This window comes from Acanthochromis polyacanthus, chromosome 4, assembly GCF_021347895.1.
Source record: "Acanthochromis polyacanthus isolate Apoly-LR-REF ecotype Palm Island chromosome 4, KAUST_Apoly_ChrSc, whole genome shotgun sequence".
Classification (NCBI taxonomy): domain Eukaryota; kingdom Metazoa; phylum Chordata; class Actinopteri; family Pomacentridae; genus Acanthochromis; species Acanthochromis polyacanthus.
The window spans coordinates 15324205-15349705 of record NC_067116.1 but is presented as its reverse complement, the minus strand read 5'-3'; the positions used below and the strand labels follow the sequence as shown (position 1 = coordinate 15349705).

The 25501-nt window shown below is 38.2% G+C and overlaps 1 gene segment (V, D, J or C); it reads left to right on the top strand.

The window, feature by feature from the left end:
* Window positions 1–18174: 18174 nt before the first annotated feature.
* On the top strand, window positions 18175–19905 carry LOC127533659 (Ig kappa-b4 chain C region-like). The segment is given in 2 exon segments: window positions 18175–18238; window positions 19423–19905. A coding segment is annotated over 1 exon segment (273 nt).
* Window positions 19906–25501: the final 5596 nt, after the last annotated feature.

Genomic DNA, 25501 nt, shown 5'->3' with positions numbered 1-25501 from the left:
GCAGTGGACTCTTACATTATAGTGACAGAGGGATAAGTGTAGCATAGCAATGTGCAATAATGACAGAGGGATGTGTGCAACAACAACAAAGAGATATTTTCAATATAATCATGTGTAAATGTTAATTAATTACTGCTTGGTCGCTGCCTTGGTCTCCCAGTTTTTGTCTGTTTTGTGCACTACGTGTTATCGCTTGTTGTTTGTTTTTCTTTTTATATGTTTTTGTTGCTTATGGTTTTATGTTATTTGTAATTTCTTTATCTTTGATCTGCCAATGGGACTTGAGATAGAAATTAGTTGAATGGCTACAATCTCTCATATTTACATGGAAATGTACATTAATATGAACTGCCCCATTTCAGAAAATAAATAAATAAATAAATAGAAACAATGTACAACAGAGCATGAAATTGTCGTTCAAATTGTGCTGGTCAAAGAAACAGCAATAAGTTGCTGGTATTTATAGAAATGTGCAAACATTGTTGATATCTAAAATAAGATTCAAGTTGGTGGTATTTATAATAAATAGAATGTGATCAGATAGATTCGTTATCAGTCCCACAACAGCAAATTTGCAATTGAGTTTGAGTTTGAGATTATTTCGAGCTTTTACAAGGTAAAATTTATACATGTTGTGAACAGTACTTTGGCAGTTTTTCTACTATTTCAAGATGTGTTGATACAGTTTCTTTGATCCTCATAAACATATCAAACATACAAAAGAAAAAAAGAAAAAAAAAAAAAAGAAACCCCCCACAAAAAACCCCACACAAAAAAGAAAAACAAAAGCTCGAAAGGGAGTGGGGAGAAGTAAAACTTATTAAGCTCCCACCCCCTTTACACCAATATTTACAAGCTGCATGCAATGTCCTTTCTCAGATACATCATCATTCGGTGCGTTGGAATAATATAAATATACAATTATATATTTACATCTACACATATCTATTTATACAACCTTATATACTTGTCTACCTATGCAACATACACTCATAGCTCTTTCTGTACACCCATTTACACATACAAATATATATACATACATACATACATATACACATATATATAAATATAAATATACATTTCTACACATACAGACAGACCCATAATATATCTAGGTATATGTGTATATCCTGTATACATACATACCTTTTAGATGATACATTGAAATGATGTACATATAGAATAATTGTTGTTCTAGTTTTACATTCGTAAGATAAACCATCATGGTCAGTAGAATGGCCGCTCCAGACAATCTCCCCATGCCAGGGCCACGGCGAATCGGTAGTCCGAGAGCACCACACGGCGGCTGAGCTACAACACACAAGAGCCCCTTCTTCCCATGCTGCAGCCATCCCAAATGTGAAGTATATAATTTTGTACAATTTTTCCTATAATTATTAGGTCCTTGCCTTATACAAAACGAGCCATGACAACCATGTGTGTCATTGTCCCTCTGCTGGTCAAGGAGATTCCCTGGTTCATCCCTTCCTTACACTGAACGAGCCATAACAGCTGTGTGTGTCATCACTCCCTCTGTAGGTCAGGGAGATGCCATTAACAATCCCTTCCGTGTGCAGAACGAGCCTTAACAGCTTTGTGTCACTGCTCCCTCTGTTCACCAGGGATTTCTCATTGTAATTTTCTTTAGTTTATTTTATTTTTATTTTGATAACTCCAGCACGTCAGTTAGGAGCCCCTGAATCGCAGCCCGCCACAGAATCGTACCACGGCCCACCGACCACCACCGCCCCGACAGTAGGAGCCAGTCGAGAGCAAACACACCACCGGCCACTAGCATTTTCATAATTTCCATCATTTCCTGACTTATCTACAGTATGGATATTCATATAATACAATGATAATTGTCTATGACACAACTCTTAACAATAATATAATGGTATAATGTTCACTATACAGAGACCATACTAAATTAAAATAAAAATACTACATCCAATGTTAACAATGGACTGAGTTAATAAGTATCATCATTTACCATCTATGTAATATTATTGCTATTACCATCATGAATATGTTTAATACCATATAACCCTCAATTATTTCTACCCAACAATACTCAATAGATATATATATACAATCACATACTTATTGTTATTCATAATAAAATAATAAAATTCATAATTCCTGGTAATATATATGTTGTCAAGAAAAGAAAGAAAAAATATATATATAATAATATTCTCAATATGTTATTATAAAGGTTTATGTATTTCTTTATACCTACATATTCTTAATAGCAGTTGAATACTTCAGTCACCAATATCATCATTTATTTTCCTCTTTATATACTGTGTCCATAACATCAGTTTGTACTGTGATTTGAACTTATGGATTGTCTTGCATTGCTTTAGTTCATTATCCAAATTGTTCCATAGTTTGACCCCACACACAGAAACACACCAGCTTCTGGTGGTTTTCACCGCAGGAAGTTTAAATTTACTATATCTCCTTAATGTATACCCAGAGTTCCTCAAAATAAATAGTCGTTGTATGTTCTGTGGAAGATTGAATTTACTGGCATTAAAACATAAGAGAGCCGTTTTGAGCCTAACCAAGTCCATTAATTTTAAAATCTTACATTGCAAAAACAGTCTGTTTGTGTGCTCAAAATAAGCTACTTTGTTAATAACTCTTATCGCTCGCTTCTGAAGTATACAAAGGGGATGCAGTAAAGTCTTGTAGTTGTTTCCCCAGATCTCAATTCCATATGTCAAGTATGGGAGAACTAAGGCACAGTACAGTACATGTAGTGCATTATACTCTAGAAATTAATTTTACTTTATTAATAATTGATATACTTTTAGAAACTTTTGACTGTGTGTATCTGATATGAGGTTTCCAGCTAAGTTTTTCGTCCATGATGATACCCAAGAATTTCATCTCCGGTACCCTCTCAATTCTACTGCCCTCTATATATACTGGTAAATCTAAGGTTATATTATGATTCCCAAAAAGCATGATTTTGGTTGTGCTTGTGTTTAATGATAGTTTGTTTACATTCATCCAATCTTTTAGTTTGTTTAATTCTGTATTTAAATTGGTGATGAGATCATTGTAATTATCATTAGAGTAAAAATGTTTGTATCATCTGCAAATAGTATCAATTTTAGTAGGTCTGAGACTTTAAAAATATCATTTATATACAAGTTAAATAATTTTGGTCCCAATATTGATCCCTGGGGCATGCCGCAAGCAATATTCAACAATCCAGAAGCCTTGGTACCCATTGATACAAACTGCTGTCTTTCAGTTAAATAGCTATTGAGCCAGTTCAGCACCACTCCTCTGATTCCGTACGTTTCAAGTTTTCTTAGAAGTATGGAATGATCCAGTGTATCGAAAGCTTTTGTAGGTCTACAAAAACTCCCACTGCATATTTTCTGTGATCTAAAGCTACAGCTATTTCTTCTGCTGCGTCTATAATTGCCATTGTTGTTGACCTTTTCTTCCTGAACCCATATTGATTTTCATTTATTAAATTAAATTTGTCCATAAATTTTTCTAATCTGCTATCGAACAGCCTCTCTAAAATTTTAGAAAACTGAGGAAGAAGAGAAACCGGTCTGTAGTTTGTGAAAACATGTCTGTCACCACTTTTGTAGATAGGACTTATTTTTGCTGTTTTCATTCTTCTTGGAAATATCCCAGTTGAAAATGATAGATTACTTATCCATGTTAATGGTTTTGATATACTGGATATAATTTTTTTAACTAGACTCATATTTATTCCATAGCAGTCAGTTGAAGTTTTGTTTTTAGCTTTGTTAACAATATGAATGATCTCAGCTTCCTCCACAGCAGATAAAAACATACTATTTAAGTTCCTGTCTGTTGCAAATATCCTGTTTGTACCAGTATTAGGGATTTTCCTGCCAGTTCTGGTCCCACTTTTACAAAAAAATCATTAAATTTATTCACTACTTCCTGGAGGTTATGATTATCCATATTCTCAATTTTGAAATACTCTGGGTATTCTTGTTTATCAGTGCCTTTATTTACTAATTCATTTAAAATTCCCCAAACTTTCTTTGGATTCTGCTTATTTTCTTCTAATTTCTGTTTATAATAAATCTTCTTGTTGGTTCTTATAATACTGGTTAATTTATTTTTACATGTCTTATATTTAATTTCTGATTCCTTTGTTCTTGATTTGATAAACTTTGCGTACAAGTTGTTCTTTTTTTTGCAAGCCTTTTTTAAGCCTGTGGTTAACCATGGGCAATCTTTGTATCTATTCTTCTTCTTATCATTTATAATAGGACAGTATTTATTAAATAACATAATGAATATTTCTAAAAAGTTCTCATATGCACTGTCAACATTTTTTCATTGTACACTGATGAAGTAGATTACAGATTAGCGTAAAATAGAGTAGTATAAAGTACAAGGTGGAATGTGAAAAATAGAACTAAAGTGTCTATAGGAGGAGGTGGCGCATGGGTCCTGGTGGGCTCAGGGTAATTGTTTATTGCATGACTGAATTTAGTCACAGGAATGTAGCAGACATCAGATCAGGTGATGAGCATCTGCAGAAGATGGCTGGTGTAGTAAAGGATGGACTGCACCGTGTTGTGTTTGTGTCTCTCAGCCACAGTCCTCAGTGAGTCCAAACTCCTGCTGAGCACAGAACCAGCGTTCTTCACCAGCCTGTCCACTCACCTGGTGTTCCTCTCAGTCATGCTGCCGCCCAAACAGACCACAGCATAGAAAAGAACAGAATAATGCAGCACATCAGATTCACTTTGGTTAACAAATCCATGAGTGATGGTGAAAATCTTCTCTTCATGACCAAAGCTACTGCTCTATTTAACAGAGTGAAAGTTAAATGAGTTGCTTTGTGTTTCTATAAAGCAGAAACAGCTACATGATCATGTGCTGCAGCAGGAAACAGGAGATCGTCCAAACTACTGACTGTCAGTGCATGAAATCTATGAAGCTTTAATATATGAGGAGCTGATGGGTTGACATCATGTGGTGGGTTCATGATTCAGGTGTTAGTTTGATTTTATTTCAGTGACTCAATCTATAAAAATATGATGAGAAGAATTGTATTCATGCTGCTGTTAAAAACATCCATCTAATCCTAAGAAGAGTATGAACAGTTTGTCTGTCCAAAGAAACCAGATGAAAATTATGTCACAAAAAATGTTTATTACTTGTCCTGGAAGAAAAATACAACTATTGTGTGTGTGTGTGTGTGTGTGTGTGTGTGTGTGTGCCCAGGTTCTGGCTATACTTGTGGGGACCAAATGTAGGGACCAAATGTCCCCACAACTGTAGGAAAACCAAAAAACATGTCATTTGTGGGGACCTCATTTTGGTCCCCACAAGTTTAAACAGTGTTTTCTTGGCCATGTTGCTGTTACTGAAAAACGTAAAAGTGCAAAAACGTTTCTTTAGGGTTAGCCATTGTTTTGGTCTGGGTCAATGTTAGGGTTGGGTTAGGGTTTGGGTTTGGGTTTGGTTTTACCAATCAATGGCACTGGCCTATTGATCCAAGATGTATAATAAAAAAATATTTGTATTTTGGAAAAGGGCCCTAATGGAGGCCATTCGTAATCGAGGTGGTTAGGGTTAAAAATCTAGGGGAGGGATAAATAATATATATGTGCAAAAAAAGAGAAGAAAAAAAAAGGGGGGGGGGGGTCCGTTTCTCGCTACAACCTTGTATGTAGTATAGTTCCGCTGGAAGGGCCATGTCCCTGGTCCAGTAGACCAGGGTTCAAAAACCATCTCATGCCACCCGCCAGTAAACAAAAATGTTTCTTTAGGGTTAGTCATTGTTTTGGTCTGGGTCAAGGTTAGGGGTTAGGGTTAGGGGTTAGATATGGATGGGAGTCAATAGTAAGTCCCCACAATGATAGAAAAACATAGTATGTGTGTGTGTGCGTGCGTGCGTGCGTGCGTGCGTGCGTGCGTGCGTGCGTGCGTGCGTGTGTGTGTGTGTGTCTGTTCAGTGAACTGTATCAGTCACTTCAGTTTTTGTTCAGTCTGACTGAGGGAGGTTTTTGTACGACGCTTTTTCACTGTGTGAACACATACTGACTGTTGATCACATGAAAACTCTGACAGTAATAAACTGCTGCATCTTCAGTCTGGACTCCACTGATGGTCAGAGTGAAGTCAGAGTTTGATCCACTTCCTGTAAAACGACCTGGAATCCCTGATGCTCGAGTGCTAGCCCTATAAATGAGCAGTTTAGGAACTCCTCCATCTTTCTGTTGGTACCAGGCTAAATAGTCAGAGTTATAAACATTCTGACTGGTCTTACAGCTGATGGTGACGGAGCCTCCCAGAGCAGAGCTCACTGCTCCAGACTGAGTCACTGTGACCTGTCCTCTGGACTCTGAGGATACAGAGACACAAAGAGAAAGCAGCGTCATGGTTCTGTGGGCTTGATTTGAGAGGGACGGATGTTGATAGAGGAGAGGAGTTGTATTCTCTGGACTTTACCTGTGAAGCAGCAGCAGAGGAGAATCCAGATGAGGACGCAGATCGGAGTCATGTTTCTGCTGAGGAGGATTTGTGTGTCTTCTGTTGTGATGAAGGACAGCTGTCAGTCATCCAGTGTTCAAGTGTCAGGACTATAAAGTCTCCCAGAGCACTGGAGCATGGTGCTGCTGATGCAAAGTGTCTCTCTATGGAAATGTCCTCATTGGAGTTCAGAGTTTTATGGTAACAAAACATGTGAACAGCACTAACAGAGACCATTTCCTCATTCAAATATAGTTCAAATGAAGACTATTCACAATGTGTTCTGCAGATGTAGCTTGTCCAGAGAATCAAAGACTGTTTCTGAAAGATTTGTTGCAGCTAAATTGTCTTCTTTTAATGCTGTACCACAAACTAAATTTGATATTTGTCATTCACAAGAATGTAGGTAACACACCAGGTGATGTATCATGCATAATAAAAGTATGAAGGTAAATTTGTTTCTTTATTCTTCAATCGAAAAAAAAGTTGCTCCAATCGCAAAACATGTTTTCAATCAGAAAAAACTTCACTTAAATAAAAAAAACGTTTTCAATCAAAGAAAAACTTGTTCAAACGCAAAAAAATATTTAAGATCCAAAAAATTGCCTATAAACACGTTTTTTCTTTGATAGAATTTTTTTTTTTTTTTTGCTGAAAATACATTTTTTGATTGAAGTCATATTTTTGGATTTGAGCCATATTATAGGTTGGACATTTGTTTCTTTATTACTCAATGAAAACAAAAGCAGCCCCAACCTCAAAAAATGTTTTCAATAAAAAAACGGTCACTTCAATAATAATAAAAAAATTCAATCAAAGAAAAAAACGTTTTCCCAATAGAAAAAATATTTGAGACTTAAAAAACAAATGCATTCGAACACGTTTTTTCTTTGATTGAAATTTTTTCATCATTGAATTCAGTTTTTATTTGACTGAAAATATATTTTCTGATTGAAGTCATATTTTTGGATTTGAGCCATATTATGGGTAGGACATTTGTTTCTTTATTACTCAATCACAAAAGATATAACTTCAATAAAAAAATATATTTTCAATCAAAGCAAAAAAAGAAAAAGTGTTCGGAGTGTTTCGACTTTGTTTTGGCATTCAAACAACTTTTTTTCCGATCGAAGTGAAAAAAGTTTTGAAGCCTGTTTTTGCGATTGAATCATTTTGACACAAACATCCCACAGTGGGCGGATGCTTCTCCATTGGTCGGGCATGTTTGAGTGACAGGTGTCCACACCAATGACAAATCTTTCTCCAGAAGAAGCGAGAAGCCAGCTACTTGTGTGCGGGGAAGTCAGTCTTTTCTATAGTCGTATGTTTGTGCGGCTGACACTGCATCTGTGGTTGCAGGCGCAGGCCACTACTTATTCCACCACCAGCTGCAGCTGCATTGTAGTATCCACAATACTGAATTTACTGTGAGTACAATGCCCTCAGCACAAAATAAAGATGTTTTTTCTTCAAATCAAAAACGTTTCTGAGGATTTTATTGATTAATCAGAAGTGTTATTCCAGTTAAAATCTGCAAATATGAAAGAGATGCTACAATGTGATGAAAGAGAGTCTTTCTATAGCAGGGTCCATTTTATGAAAATGTCAACGATCATTTAGCTGTATAAATACAAGATGATGTCTTCATTCAGCTCTGATACAATAAAGCAGCTCGTAGTAACGTGGGAGAGAAGGATGAGTTAAGTTCATATCTAAGAGACCATGGAGCTGCCACAAGCAAATGAAAAATTAAACACTACATAATCATGTCCTATAAATGGCTACAACATGAAGACAATCCTAAATTATTTTCATTAAATAGTTAAAAACTATTATCCTACAGTGCTATTAAGTATTCAATGCATAATCATTAAATTAGTAGAATTTTAATCATTAACCCGTTTCATCCCATTTGCAACAATTGTTTCCGCTCATTTTTCTATCAGTTTTTCTTCTCTAAAAGTGTTGTTCTGGCTTTGGACAGCTCATGTAAGTTTTAAAATCAAAGAATAGGTTGTCTCCTTTAAATTGCATTAATATCATGTAACTCGTGTGAATGGTCACATGACTAGGCCTCTTTATTTTCTGCCTGCACTGATGGAAGGAGATGTCTGCTTCAAACTTGCACAAGAATAATTTATTTGAAGAGCGTAATTAACCGATATAATAGAGATATTTTGTACATACATTTTTAAAGGGTCTGCTGCTGATATATAATGAGAATTTTATTCCTGCATGCATCTTTTGATCATAAGAATAGTAAATGTAAGCGCGGCAACATTTGCTGCAGCTAGCATGATACATAGTCCAATACATGCACAGCCAATACAGTCCATCCAATAAACCAGATTTTGTGACACATGGAGGAACTGCAGCAGACAGCATGAAACAAACTAAAGCAGACCTTGTTGATTTGTTCCTGCTGATGTATCCTCTAACTCTAAGGGTGTTCACAAGATGATGCCATACACAAAACAGCTATCAATTGCATGAAAGCTTTATGTACACTCATTCTCTGGCCATGATGTTAGTGTTCAGTAAATAGTCAATCTCAGCTACTGCCACAATGTGAATTTCCTTTATTTTTGTAAACTATGGTGAGTTCTTATATTGTAAGATCAAACACTCTTAGCTCTACAGTTATTTAACTGTTTTATGAGACTGTGAAATGTACTAATTGCAATGTTGTCAATTTTAGTTCTCTTCAGTATGCATAGCCATGGTATCTTTATCCATCTTATAAAGTTATGAACACATTTATAACCATGCCTAATTATAATATATTATACTCATTATTGTTATTGTTCCTTTCTTTTTCTTTAAATGTGTAAATAGGTCAAACTGAAGAATTTGTGTAAATTTAGACTATGCAGTTGCTGAGTGTAAAACCTACATTTGCACTAACAAAACCAACATGAAATGAAAAAAAATATATACATATTATGTGTTAGGGAGGTCTAAGGAGTAAAATACATGCACTTATTTTGCAGGGAATAATTTGGTATTAAACGGATTAGTTGGAAAAGTTTTTTGTTTTACAAGTAGTGCAACAGTTTAAACCTTGAACTCCTTCATCAAATCCTGTACACCAGTGGTTCTCAACCCTGTTCCTCAGGACCCCATGTCCTGCATGTTTTAGATGCTTCCCTGCTCCATCACACCTGACTCAAATGATCAGCTCGTCATCAGGCTTTCTGCAGAGGCTTGATGACGAGCTGATCATTTGAATCAGGTGTGTTGGAAAGAAAAAGCAGGTTCTCCACATCAGAGAGCTGAGGCTGATCTTACAGCAGCTGGTCAACGTCTTGTTCCACCTGAGATCTCATTGAAGAGTACATGTGGACCTGAAACCTGAAAATAATGTAGTTGTGATCACAATATAAAAGTTAAAGATAGAGACAAGAAATCCTTGTTGGATTTGCTGGAATTTAGCAAGAAATTCCGTAAATTTTAGGAAATTATCCAATTCAGATGTTTTAATTCTTAAATTTAGAGATCAGTTAGGGATAAAAAGAAGACATAAGATAAGATAAGATACTGGCTTGCAGGTTGTGACAGTGCTCTCCCTCTCCCTTCCCTCAGACTAATCACCAGTTACAGCTGTACAGGAGATGGCAGGTGCTGCACATCAGCAATCAGTTGATCTGGCGGCAGCAATTGGGATTGGCTCATCACCTACACCCTATGCAATAAGACGAGACCTCACTTACCACTCAACGTGGGACTGTGAACAAGCCACAGTTATTTGCTGACTCTTGTTTAGTTCTGCTTGCTTTGTTAATTGTTCGCTCTGTGCTCTTCCAGCACGGGCGACCCCACCTGCTCCTGTTCCAACTTGGATCATCCTCCACTGGCTTCAGCCTACTACAGCTGCCTGAACCCTGGGTTCTCTCTGGTCTCCAACCATCCATGCTATTCTGGATCCTGGCTACCATGTGCAGCTTTAAGTCATTTCCTGAATTCTCCCCACATTACGCCACCTGCCACCAGTTTCCCCATTCTCGTTATTCGTCAGCTGAGTTTCCAAATCCTGAGCCAGGCTGGTAGCATTTAGAGATTTTGTTGGTTTATTGTTCACTGCAATTCATTTTTGGTGTATAGTTCAGTCATCATATATTGGTCTTTGTTCTCTATAGATATATTTTTGATTGCTCTCAATTCTTAGTGTTGTATTTAGTGATATCGCCGTTGCATCAGCCTTTGTTGTCGGTAGATCCAGATCTACTTGGTCTCAAGTAAAGTATTTTGGATTGTTCGTCATAGTTGGCCTCTAGCCTCTTTCTATATTCTGTATGAGCTTAGTACTAGTTCAACTTCGTAGTAACTCCATATGGCAGAGTCTGGTTATTCATGCATATGTTCTACACAGTATAGATTGTGTCTGTATTGTCTTAGTCTGCTTGAGTATAGTTCTCCTGTCGAGGTCATACCTATTGTGGGTCTGTTGTAGGGATGGTCCGATCCGCTGGATCAGTATCGAGTCCGATCCAGGCCAAAGTGACTGGATCGGACATCGGAGTTCTTTAATTTGAAACCGTCCCATCCAATTCATAAGCCCAATCTATCTCATATATCCTCATCTTCACTTTTCACGACATGCCGTAACACAGACGAGCTGTTGCCATGGTTGCCATGGGCCCGTGTTTTCGTCACGTGAGCAGAGAGTGAACAGAAACCTGGAGAGCTGTGGCCATGTCTGCCGTGTGGAATTACTATATGCGAACGGAGGAGAAAAGTAAAATAACTGAGTGCAACGTTTGTAAAATGAGTGTCTCAAGGGGTGGCAGCAAAACCGGACATTTTAACACAACGAACCTAATAAAGCATCTGCAGCCTCGCAATGCCATTGAGTTATAATGTGACTTTTCTGTTTATACACTGGGATTATTTAGTTTAATTTAAATATGTGCATCAAGTTGCAGTTTTATTTCAAACATTTGAATGGTGCAGCTGGGTCTGTTGTGTTTACAAGCACTGTTAAAAGCGATGTGAGCTTAAGTTTTAATAAAGCTCCAGCAGTTACATATAACTTGTTCTCACATGTTTTCCTTCTTTCTTTAGGGGACCAGAACAGGTGTTGTACAATGAATGTGCTGTTTTTAGATGTCAGTATCAAGCAAATTACATCCATGTATTATTAACAACTTTTAGAATGACAAAAGGAATCATATCGGTATCGGATCGGTATCGGCCGATCCTCAAGGCTGCAGTATCGATATCGGTATCGGATGTGAAAAAGTGGTGTCAAGCCATCCCTAGACATGACCTGAGTGTGTTGTATGGTCTGTTTCAGTGTTATAATCATAGTAAGCTGTTATGTGAACAATTGGACAAGACACTTTTATGTAGGTTCTGTGTGATATAATGTGTGTCTTTCTTTATAGGTTTGTGACACAATCCTGGGCCATGCAAAAGAAAGGTTTGCCTTCACCAAACACCTAATCAGTGCTACACTGCTTCAAGGAGACAGATTCCAGGAGTACGACAGCCAGTTCCCTGAAGCAGCGCTCAACACCACCATGGAGGCCTGTCCAATGCTGAACAAGGGCAAGCTGAAAACTGAACTGTCGCTCATCTTTAGCAACTCAGAGTTCAGGAGTTGCAATGGTGCTGTGGCTCTGTACCAGCTCTTCATGAGCAACAATCTTCAGGACACCTTCTCAGAGACTGTGTCTCTCCTGAAGATCCTCATCACGACTCCAATGACAACAGCTGAATCTGAGAGGTGCTTCTCAACACTAAAAAGAATCAAGACCTTCCTCAGGAACACGATGTCGCAGGATCGTCTAAATGCACTGGCCATGCTCTCTATGGAAAAGAAACTTGTCAGGGAGACCCCAGATTTTAACCATAGAGTCATTGAGAAATTTGCATGTCTCAAAGACAGAAGAGCAAAACTTGCATACAAAAAATAAGACAGATGTAGAGGTGCTGGCTTTAATCTCTAAAATGTGAGGATTTACTTTTTTGTCATTTAATAATGTAAATAGAAATGTTAGTTGACACAAGTGGCACTTTAGACTGAAAGCCTGTTGATTTTCATATGTTCTGAAATCTGAGGAATTACTGTTTTTCTTTATTTTCATTGTAAATATTTAATGTTAGTTGACAGAAGCACTTTGGGCTAAGATATGATAAGATAAGATTAGGGTAAGGTTTTATTTGTCACATGCACAGTTATAAATAGAATAATGCCTAATGGTTTCACTATTTTGTTTTTCAGGCAAAGTGACAAATTTTTATTGCTTTGATCTTAAATATGCAGATTTGCTGTTTTCTCATTGTCATGTAAGGTTGTTAATGTAAAAGTTAGCTCACAGAAGCACTGTCTGCTTTAAGCCTTATAGTTAGGGTTTTTTTAACAAAATGTCCAATGTTTGTTGGTTTCACAGGTATGGATTTGTTTTTGTTTATTTGAGTATGTAAATATAAATATGTTGTTCCAAAGATTTTGCTGGACAGAAGAAGCACTTGGCACTCTTTGAAGCTGGGAAAATGAATTGTTTCTTTTTTTTTACTTTTGAAGTAAAAAATAGATTTGTATATTTATACATTCTTAATTTGTTTAATTATAGAAAAGGAGATTTTAAGGGTTTGTGTGTACCAATTACACCTTATCTGGAGCAAATCATATCAAACACTGGGGAGATAAATTCAAATTCACTAGCTGGGAACATTTACGTGCATTTAATTGTCTATTTGACTCAGTAGTAGTGCTTAGGTGTACCATCCTAGTGGTGCATAGTAATAGCACATCAAATGGCTGTGAACATAATTTACATCAATTCTTGTACTCCGGTGTTGCCGAATCTGCTATTTGGTTTGGTAAATTAAGTGAAGAGAAAAATTCACCAGCCACCACTGGTTGGGGCCGTGACATCTGAGTTATATGATTTCTGATGCTGATCTTTGTCTTCACACTGACTTTTATCTGGACAGAGTTGAGAAAATTATAAACAGATGTAAAGCTCTTGTAAAAGATCTTAATAGTTAATTCTCCTGAACTGGAAACATTCAGTTCTCTTGGTTTATCTGGCCAATCAGAAGATAACATGGTGATTCACGTTGATTATGAGAATTGAAAGGATAATGAGAAGCTGCAACAGAAGAAGTCAGGTGTATTTCTCTCTGGGTGTGTGTGTGTGCGTGTGTGTGCGCGTGTGTGCGTGTGTTCAGTGAACTGTATCACTTCAATTTCTGTTCAGTCTGACTGAGGGAGGTTTTGTATGATGCTTTTTCACTGATGTGAACACATACTGACTGTTGATCACATGAAAACTCTGACAGTAATAAACTGCTGCATCTTCAGTCTGGACTCCACTGATGGTCAGAGTGAAGTCAGAGTTTGATCCACTGCCTGTAAAACGATCTGGAATCCCTGATGCTCGAGTGCTAGCATACGTAATGAGCAGTTTGGGAACTCCTCCATCTTTCTGTTGGTACCAGGCTAAACAGTTAGAGCCATGAACATCCTGACTGGTCTTACAGCTGATGGTGACGGAGCCTCCCAGAGCAGAGCTCACTGCTCCAGACTGAGTCACTGTGACCTGTCCTCTGGACTCTGAGGATACAGAGACACAAAGAGAAAGCAGCGTCATGGTTCTGTGGGCTTGATTTGAGAGGGACGGATGTTGATAGAGGAGAGGAGTTGTATTCTCTGGACTTTACCTGTGAAGCAGCAGCAGAGGAGAGTCCAGATGAGGACGCAGATCAGAGTCATGTTTCTGATGAGGAGGATTTGTGTGTCTTCTGTTGTGATGAAGGACAGCTGTCAGTCATCCAGTGTTCAAGTGTCAGGACTATAAAGTCTCCCAGAGCGCTGGAGCATGGTGCTGCTGATGCAAAGTGTCTCTCTATGGAAATGTCCTCATTGGAGTTCAGAGTTTTATGGTAACAAAACATGCAAACAGCACTAACAGAGACCATTTCCTCATTCAAATATAGTTCAAATGAAGACAATTATGAGGCTGGCTGCTGACAACTCTGGCTAGTGCCTCCTCCCCTCCCTTTTTTCCTTTTTAGGTGTCCTCACCTTGTGACTCCAGCAACAGGTGTTGCTCGTTTTCAATCAACTGCCGGATTAGGAGCAAGTGGGAACACAGCCAATCAGCCTCACTTCCTCTGCCATAAGAATGGACGTCACTCAACTCTAAGTGCTGGATCGTGAAACCTAATCTAACAGTTCTTGTGTTTACAGTCATAGTTCTTAAGTTTCCTGTGTGCTTATAGTAATTCTGGTCTCTCTTCTGCTACAGTCCTCGTCTCACCTGCACCTACTGTTCTCCGTCTGGGTTTATTCTGTTCATCTCCTGGATCATTCTGCGACCACCTGAAAGTCACCTACCGTCACCGTTGTTCCGTCCAATGTTCATCTCCACCGACCCCACCACTGCAACCCCTCCCAGATTCTTACTCCAGCCGAAGCCCAGTCCGAGCATCCCTGAGTTTTTGAGTTTTCGTTGTAGCTTCATTTTTTCCTAAGTGTGTCGATTGAGTTTACGTTTGTCACTCTTTAGAGTGTTAGTAGTATCAAGCCAGAGGCTTCGCTTTCAGTTGTTTTTTTCCCTGCCTTGTTTTCTTGTGTTTTAGTATTAGTCCCAGTTCTTGCCTGGGTGTTACTCACCGTGAGTTCTGGCTTACTCTGTCATCAGCCATTAGTAGCATTAAAGCGCGAAGCTTCCTTATTCGTTTGTTTTTTCCGGTTAGCCTTCCGCCTGCAAGTTAAAGCCTTAAGACATTGTACCGTGGCAATAAAGCCTTTAAAACTTAAACCTCTGCGTGCCTGCCCATTCCCTGCACCGGAGCTCTCCTTCCGAATCCTGACAACTATTCACAATGCGTTCTGCAGATGTAGCTTGTCCAGAGAATCAAAGACTGTTTCTGAAAGATTTGTAGAAGCTAAATTGTCATCTTTTGATGCTGTACCACAAACTAGATTTAATATTTGTCATTCACAAGAATCTAAGTAACACACCAGATGATGTATGATGCATAATAAAAGCAGCTGATCAAAGTGTCCAAATGACTAACAGCCATGCTCTCTGGAGGTCAGCTCAAAACTACCAGAACTGGATAAAGTAATCAGTGCTGTTCTTTTGTGTGCAAATGTGTGCAAAACTCTCTCTTGGAGATGTACATATTGATCCAACTGCTGTCTGATGCTGCAGGTTTTCATTACATTCAGAAGGATTAGTCTTAAACAGCTGGAAGAAAAAAGTTCAGATTATCTCATGTGGAAAACTTGAATTAAATCCATTATTGATGAGAATAATCAATATTTAATCTATTAGCATCTGTTTCCGTTGCATTAAAGTTTCTTTATGAAGGACATTCCATTCTGTAGCATTACAGATGTGAACTTGTAGAGCAAAGTGAGTCAGACAGGTGTGTTGTGATGATGACACAGACTGTATGTTGAGCTCGCTGTGATGTTGTTGAACAAACACTGGTACTGAAGTGTGGTTAAATCCTTCCTTAAATAATTTGATGAAGAACCACTGCTTGTGTGAGTCTGTCCTGTAATATGATTAATGTTATGGTTAAAAAACAAAAAGCAGTGTTCCATTTGAAGGCTGACTGTTGTCTCCTTTTTTTCTTTGTCAATTTAGCAGCAAAGCTAAAAACTCTGTATTAATCCCCTTGATTCACACCAAAAAACTTGATCCTGAACACGACTGTTTTGTTCTCAATGATTTCACTGTAGAAACTGTGAATCTGTGCAGCAGCTCAGATGTTTGTATGTAGAAAAGTGTTCAGGTTAATGAGGCTCCATAAGATCACAATGACATGTCTGAAATAACCAATGAAACCACCTGCTGTGTAACATGTAGAACGTCTCTCAGTCTCCATCCTTCTGCTGTGTGATGCTGTTCAGTGAAGTCAGAGAAAAGAAGATCATTTTCTGCATTTGTTTGATCATGGTGACACAGAGTCTGAAGAGGTTTTCAGCACTTGAGTTGGTCATGATGTGATAGTGAAGGAGACGGAGCTCATCTGCAGTTTGTTTTGATGCAGTTTACATCCTGGTTTTAAATATGTTGTAGTATAGTTATCTACAGGTGAAAAGTTATGTTTTTGAGTGTTTGAAACATTTACTAGTTTTTTCTGAGATTAGAGAGATGTTCAGACTTTGTTTGGGTTGTTATTGATCATGAAGGTTTCTGATGCTGATCTGTGTCTTCATATTTCTGTAGTTGTGGAGCTGTGATTCAACATAAAGCTGAGGTCAAAGGTCCTGATGAAGCTTGATCTCATAAACAGTCACAGATGAATCAGCAATAAATATGTTTTTGGATGATGAGAAACAGTCAATGACAAAATAATTTGACTGATATTTATATCAGTTCCTAACATTAAACTTGTCTTGATGCTTCATATTCATGATTCATGGTGAAAGAAACAGTGGAGACGTGTAGAAACCACTTCATGAATGCATGTGTGTGTTCAGTGAACTGTATCAGTCAGTTCAGTTTCTGTTCAGTTTGAATGAGGGAGGTTTTTGTACGACGCTTTTTCACTGTGTGAACACATACTGACTGTTGATCACATGATAACTCTGACAGTAATAAACTGCTGCATCTTCAGTCTGGACTCCACTGATGGTCAGAGTAAAGTCCACTCTATTCCCTGTTCCACTTCCACTGAATCTGGAGGAGATTCCAGAAATTCTGCTTGTTGTGTAATAGATCAGGAGTTTTGGAACTTCTCCAGTTTTCTGCTGGTACCAGGCCAGGTAGTATTGTGAACCAGAGTAGACAGCTACTTTAGTGCTGGCTTTACAGTCAATAGAGACAGTTTGACCGAGCTGCACTGATTTATCTGCTGACTGAGTCAAAACAACATTTTGTCCAACAGAGCCTGAGGAGAGAGAAGAAACAATGAAACTCAGCTACAGTCAAATGATTTCACATCACAGAAAAATCATTTTCCTCACCCTGAGTGATGCAGAGGAGAGTCCAGATGAGGACGCAGATCAGAGTCATTCTGGTTATCAATCCATCAATCAGATTATCAGGAACATCACTCAACATATTTTGCAAGATTTTGTACTCAGGTTTACTCTTCTAGATATATCTTGTTTCAAAATGTTTCCTTTTTTTCAAACATTTAGTGAGAGTTTTTCAGGGGATCAGTTAATTAGTTAAGTAATTGATTGGAAATATGTCTGGACTTACTGCTGATATTGTTTCTCTTTGAAATATTTTATGTGTGCAGACTTTTGTTTTTATAATTTATCATCTCAGTCTTGAGAAAACACTTCTGTGAAACTTAAAAATCATTACATTTCTGCTGCCAGGATGATAAACTCTCCCAGAACACTGGAGCTTTTTTATGACTTACAACAATTTTTGAAAGTTGATCAATGTATGAATCAGTTTATCACAGTATCAATTAGAAAAGTGTATTTAATTTTACATGTATGATATATTCAACAGTTTATATGTATGAACTCTTCATGTTGTTGCTTTTTATTTTCTGTTTTGAAATTGAATTTTTCCCCAAAAAAATGTAAAATTGACATTTCCAAAATTAAACAATAAATTATGGATATTTGTAGCTCTGTGTTATTTTCAGTTTTCATACCAGCTGACAAAATGATACAAACAGTGAATGATTTTGGTGAGTTTGTTTGTTCCAAAGTCAGAGAGCCGTGTCTCTCTACAGTCAGAGGTTTTTGTACGGCAGCTCAATCAGTTTGTATCACTGTGGTGGACTTTTGGTGGAGGAACCAGACTGGATGTTGGAAGTAAGTTGAATTTAAAGATCTTTCATTTCAGGAGCATTTGTTTCTTTTCATTTCCTCTCTTAATCTTTTTGGCACAAAAGTAACATTTTTTATCTAATTTTGTTTCAGATTTTTTAGACTCAAACAAAGCTCTCTATCAATATTAACATGTAAAATCTAATTCCATTGAGTACAAAACATGTGGATGGTCCAGAGGATAAATGATTCTTTCTGGTTTTACTGGTTGAATCTTGAGAGCTTGTAGGTTTAGTTCAGTCTGACAAAGTCAGAGAGCCGTGTCTCTCTACAGTCAGAGGTTTTTGTACGGCGGCTCAATCAGTTTGTATCACTGTGGTGGACTTTTGGTGGAGGAACCAGACTGGATGTTGGAAGTAAGTTTATATTTTAACTCATTGCTAAAAACTAAATACTACTCTTTAAAATATCTTTAAAAGTGTGAAATCTGAACAGTTGTAAAATATTTTTGAATTCAGAGAAACTTCATGTATTAAAGTTTGAATTCCTCCTCATAGATGCTAACTCTGATCAGGTTTGATGAAATTCAATGTTTACATGATTTAAAGGACTGAAGTTTTAAAATTACAAAACTTAACTTATGGACTGGACAAAATTTCATTGGACTCGTCAATTTTTTACAAGACAATATAAATACATTTATGTTCTTCAATCCTGGATGAAGTGATGATAAAGATTTGTATTTGAAAATGTGCAAAAATATCTAAACTTCCTCATTTCATCATAAATTCTTTCTACGTCTGGATGAAATGATTTGACCTGTTTAGTAAATGATGATTGAAATCCACAGAAAACATATGAATTTTTTAAAACTAACTTTCTGTATTTCTCTGTTTCCACTAAATACTTTAATGTTTAGTTGAGACTTTGAAGTGATTTTTCAGTAAAACTTGTGAATGTTTCCACATGTGCTTGTTTAGTTTCCAGAGTAGTTGGACATGTTTGAGGTGAAACTGTGAGATGATTCTCTCTGAGCTGATTTACATGAGAGCTTTCTGAAAGGGAACTGAAACAATGTGTGAGTGAGTGAGTGCTGGAGCAGAAAAAGCATGTGACACAAACTCCTTGAAGGACTGAATCCAGCGTCTCACACTGAAGGTGTCCACGTGTGTGATGTTTGAGTGACAGCTGTGTGCTCCCTGTCCTCTAAGCTGATTGGTGTCTCCTAGGTGATGTCCGTCCCACCCTGACGGTGCTGCCCCCCTCCAGTGAGGAGCTGCAGCAGGGGAAGGCCACGCTCATGTGCCTGGCCAACAAGGGCTTCCCCTCAGACTGGAGTCTGTCCTGGAAGGTGGACGGCAGCAGCAGCAGCAGCAGCAGCAGCAGCATGAGCTGGGAGGAGAGCAGGAGCCCCGGGGTGCTGGAGAAGGACGGCCACTACAGCTGGAGCAGCACCCTGAGGCTCCCTGCAGACCAGTGGAGGAAGGTGGTCTCTGTGAGCTGTGAGGCCACCCAGGGCTCCCACACTCCGCTCTCACAGACACTGAGGAGAGACCAGTGTTCCCAGTCCTGACCTCACTCACTGGGACTCTCATACTGCTTTGACTCTCTGTCTGCTCTCTGGAACTCTCTCTCTTTCTGTCTCTCATCAAAATAAATAAAGATTCAAATAGTCCTATTTTCCTCCTCATCATGTCACAGCTCATGTTTTCACAAAATAAAGATGTTTGTCTTCAAATCAAAAATGTTTCTGAGAATTTTATTATTTAATCAGACGTTTTATTTCAGTTAAAATGTGCAAATATGAAAGAGATGCTACAATGTGATGAAAGAGAGTCTTTATATATCAGGGTCCATTTTATGAAAATGTCAACGATCGTTTAGGTGTTCAAATACAAAATGATGTCTTCAGTTTGTTCTGATAGAGTAAAGCAGCTGGTAGTAATGTGGGAGAGAAGGATGAGTTAAGTTCATGTTGAAGTGACCATGAAGCTGCCAAAAGAAAACAACAAATAAAATACTATATAATCATTTCCCATAAATGGCCACAAAAGGAAGAAAAGTCTAAATTGCTGTAATCAAATAGTTAAAAATTGAAGTCCTACAATTCTGTCAAATATTCAAAACCTAATCATTAAATTAAGAGAATTGATTTGTTTATTGGAAAAGCTTTTAGTTTTACAAGTAGTGCATCTGTTTAGATAAGATAAGTTAAGATGGAGTAACATCAGTAAAAAATATCAAGAAACAAAAACATCCAACAACAGAATTTCAACAAAACAGAAACAACTGTTTCATTTGACACTGAGAAAATGATTGTGAAAAATAAAATAGTGATGAGTCATGACTGTTCTGTTTATTTTGTTCTTCTTCTGTGTCTTCAGCCTCGTTCTCTCTTCACCAGTTCTCTCTATTTCTCTGGATCTTTCCAGTCGCTGCTGTTCACCATCTGACCAACAGACGTCCTCACACTTTCCCTCCAGTCTCCTTCACCCTCCTGATCACCTGCTCCTCATCCTCCAACCAGCTTCATTGTCAGGTTACTTCACTGTACCTCCCTCCCTGACTGTTTCAATTAAATCCTGTTCAGTCTATCAAACTCTCATTCATGAAAACTGGGTGATTTCTTCTGCTGAGGAAGATCTGTGAAAGCTCCACAACTGCTGTTTCCAACGTCAGGAATGAACTTTCTGACTTATTGATTTTTATTATTTGACCATTTTTGTTTACACTGAATATTGAAGCTTTCTTTTCATCATTTAGTTTTTTATATTTTACGTTATATTTAACATTATATTTTGTCGTACTGAGGGATGTACAGATGCTTTTGGGCCATGACATCTTTGATTGTCTGGTTTCTGATGCTGGTCTGTGTCTTCACACTCAAATCATAACAGTTTATTCTCATTTACTGTCCCACAGTCACTTCTCTTGGTTTTCTGGACAATCAGAAAAGAACAAATGATTATGTTTGTATTTAGAATGATGAGGAGCTGCAACAGAACAAGTCATATTTAATCTGCTTGGTAACATTGTCTGTCTGTGTGTGTTCAGTGAACTGTATCAGTCACTTCAGTTTCTGTTCAGTCTGACTGAGGGAGGTTTTTGTACGACGCTTTTTCACTGTGTGAACACAGCTTGACTGTTGATGTAATGATAACTCTGACAGTAATAAACTGCTGCATCTTCAGTCTGGACTCCACTGATGGTCAGAGTGAAGTCAGAGTTTGATCCACTGCCTGTAAAACGATCTGGAATCCCTGACAATCGCTGATTAACATACTTAATGAGCAGTTTGGGAACTCCTCCATCTTTCTGTTGGTACCAGAATATATAGTTAGAGCTATAAACATTCTGACTGGTCTTACAGCTGATGGTGACGGAGCCTCCCAGAGCAGAGCTCACTGCTCCAGACTGAGTCACTGTGACCTGTCCTCTGGACTCTGAGGATACAGAGACACAAAGAGAAAGCAGCGTCATGGTTCTGTGGGCTTGATTTGAGAGGGACGGATGTTGATAGAGGAGAGGAGTTGTATTCTCTGGACTTTACCTGTGAAGCAGCAGCAGAGGAGAGTCCAGATGAGGACGCAGATCAGAGTCATGTTTCTGATGAGGAGGATTTGTGTGTCTTCTGTTGTGATGAAGGACAGCTGTCAGTCATCCAGTGTTCAAGTGTCAGGACTATAAAGTCTCCCAGAGCACTGGAGCATGGTGCTGCTGATGCAAAGTGTCTCTCTATGGAAATGTCTGACTCACTCCAACAGGGACTTGAATCAATCTGATCATGCTGGTTATCAATCCATCAGTCTCTTTATCAGTTTATTAATCAAAAGAAATTACACAACATATTTTCCAAGATTTTGTATTTAGGGTTACTCTTCTGGGTAAATCTTGTTTCAAAACAATATCATTTTTGTTTTATTTTGTGGGTGATGCAGATGTGTGTGGGTGGGGTTAGACTCTCTGGTCACCTCTAGATAGGGGTAGACACAGCTGTGGACATTCATTCTCCCATAGACACACATGTACACATACTCTTTCTCTGTTTCTCTCTCCCACTCGCATCTGCATACTAATACCAAGAAAGAATATATGAAAATCAACATGAAGTTTTGGCCCCGGCAAGTGATTCATCTTTTGACTTGGACTGGGAGCAGTTTTGAGAAAATTATGAATGTAGACTCTGATCTCTACACACTTCAAATAAAATAATCTTCAGTGTCTTGAGCAGGAACTTCAGAGGCTCTGACCTATTATATTTTTGATTTTTCAGCCTGGTTATGGTTTGTTTCTCTGATAGTGACAGTTCTTTGTACTTTATGTTGAGAGCTGACCACCAAATTCCAAACGTAAATATCACTCTTGAAATGAACTCTTGACCTTTTATCTGCTCCTTGTTAATGAAATGTTGAGGGAATAACACACCTGAGCATGAAACAACTGAACAGCCAATTGTTTAGTTACTTTTAGTCCCTTAAAAAGGTGGAGGGCACAAATAAAATGTGTTGCTTCATTTCAAATCCATGGTGGTGGTGTGCAGAGCCATGCTGAAAACTGTCCAAATATTTATGGACCTGACTGTATGTGAAACATTTACTGACATTTTTTGCTCTTCATATGTTTTTACGAGGATAACTGTGTCCTGTACATGTAGGCATTGAGTCAAAAAATGCTAGAGAGAGTCCTGGGAAATCCTACAACTGTGTCTCATCAGATTTTTTTCTTCATCCTCACTTTTATGTGCAGTCTCAGAACTCTGAAGGTTCACTGAATCTTGGCCAGCAGACAGTCGTCCACTGCTGCACCATTGGACCTTTAATGTGTCTCAGTGCCCTTTTGTCAAGAAAGATGTGGTTATTTTATAATTACAAATGCAATGTAATTATTCTAATGTTGTTTATTTGTTTAAATTCTGAAAATATTTTTAAATCACCAAACTAGTGAATGTTTTTTTACTGTGTCTCTTTACTCCACTGAGTATTGTATTTGTCATTTTGAATGAATAATTAAAACGATTTCACTGCAGTTGTTTATGATGATGTTAAAGCATTGTTTGTTCAGGTTCCATCTTTGAAAAGCACAAATCTAAATTACTGTGACATTTATTAGAAGCTACTGAATAAGACTGTCATGTACTTTTCATAATAACCCAAATAAACCCTCAGTGTGAAGCTTTATCATGGTTTCAAGGGGCAACAAAAAGTCAGTTAGTCATGAATTGGTGGATAATGTTCAAAATGGAGATGGCAAGCATTTGGTGGTTCATTTTCACAATTAGACCTGTCCAGGGTGTCCCCTGCCTAGGTTAGCTGAGATTGGCTCCAGTACACCCTGCGACCCTAGTGAGGATAAAGCGGTGTATAGAGGATGGATGGATCCTCATAGCAGACATGATGTCTTCCTCAGACAAGATCCTTCCTGGGTGGTTCTTATCATGTGTACATGTGTACTGGAAACTGAAGTGCATATTGTTACAGTCCACTGATTTAGTAAGCAGGTGTGTGTGTGTGTGTGTGTGTGTGTGTGTGTGTGTGTGTGTGTGTGTGTGTGTGTACTTGTTTCTGCAATACCGGTGGGGACTTTGACCTGACTATTTGCTATAAAGGTGGGGACTTGTCTTACGGTGGGGACCTAAAATGAGGTCCCCACGGGTGGCAACACCGTTTTCTTGGCCATATTGTTGTTAATAAAAAATGTAAAAGTGCAAAAACGTTTGTTTAGGGTTAGGCATTGATTTGGTGATGGTTAAGGTTAGGGTTAGGGTAAGGGTTAGGAGTTAGATATGGAATGGGAGTCAATGGTAAGTCCCCACCGGTATAGAAAACAAACGTGTGTGTGTGTGTGTGTGTGTGTGTTGTGTGTGTGTGTGGTGTGTGTGTGTGTGTGTGTGTGTGTGTGTGTGTGTGTGTTGTGTTCAGTGAACTGTATCAGTCACTTCAGTTTCTGTTCAGTCTGACTGAGGGAGGTTTTTGTACGACGCTTTTTCACTGTGTGAACACATGCTGACTGTTGATCACATGAAAACTCTGACAGTAATAAACTGCTGCATCTTCAGTCTGGACTCCACTGATGGTCAGAGTGAAGTCAGAACGCTGATATCCACTGCCTGTAAAACGACTGAATCCCTGAATCTCTGCTGCTAGCCAAATAAATGAGCCCGTTCGGATTCCTCATTTTCTGTTGGGTAACCAGGCTAAACGGTTAGTAGCTATAAACATTCTGACTGGTCTTACAGCTGATGGTGACGGAGCCTCCCAGAGCAGAGATCACTGCTCCAGACTGAGTCACTGTGACCTGTCCTCTGGACTCTGAGGATACAGAGACACAAAGAGAAAGCAGCGTCATGGTTCTGTGGGCTTGATTTGAGAGGGACGGATGTTGATAGAGGAGAGGAGTTGTATTCTCTGGACTTTACCTGTGAAGCAGCAGCAGAGGAGAGTCCAGATGAGGACGCAGATCAGAGTCATGTTTCTGATGAGGAGGATTTGTGTGTCTTCTGTTGTGATGAAGGACAGCTGTCAGTCATCCAGTGTTCAAGTGTCAGGACTATAAAGTCTCCCAGAGCACTGGAGCATGGTGCTGCTGATGCAAAGTGTCTCTCTGTGGAAATGTCCTCATTGGAGTTCAGAGTTTTATGGTAACAAAACATGCAAACAGCACTAACAGAGACCATTTCCTCATTCAAGTATAGTTCAAATGAAGACTATTCACAATGTGTTCTGCAGATGTAGCTTGTCCAGAGAATCAAAAACTGTTTCTGAAAGATTTGTTGTAGCTAAGTTGTCTTCTTTTAATGTTGTACCACAAACTCAATTTGATACAGTTTTTTATGATTGCATAAACACTAAAAACAAAAGAATCACATAATTATCAATACCTTACACTCAAGGAGCAAAACACGGGACCACATTTTCACCACTATAAACACAAAATCAGCCTCACACTTTTTGCAGAACAATACACACAGTCATTTGCAAAACATTAAACACACTTGTATACATTAGACACAGACGTATTAGTGCAGCGGTTAAGAGAATAATTGTTCAAATTATGATAAAAGTACCAAACTTGGACCAAGTACAGCCTGAACCCTTGTCTTCCACATCAAGGAGAGCTTCACCAGAAATTTGCATTATTTCAGGGGTAGATTAAGTATTAAATATTGGGTATCAGTTAATATGTTAAATATTTTAAAAATCATTTAACACTATGTATATAGCCAAATTGGTGGCCTATTTTCCCTTCAAGTGGAAGACAGCTATTGATTGGAGGGATTTTAAGCATGTTTAGCTAAAAAAAAAAAAAAGT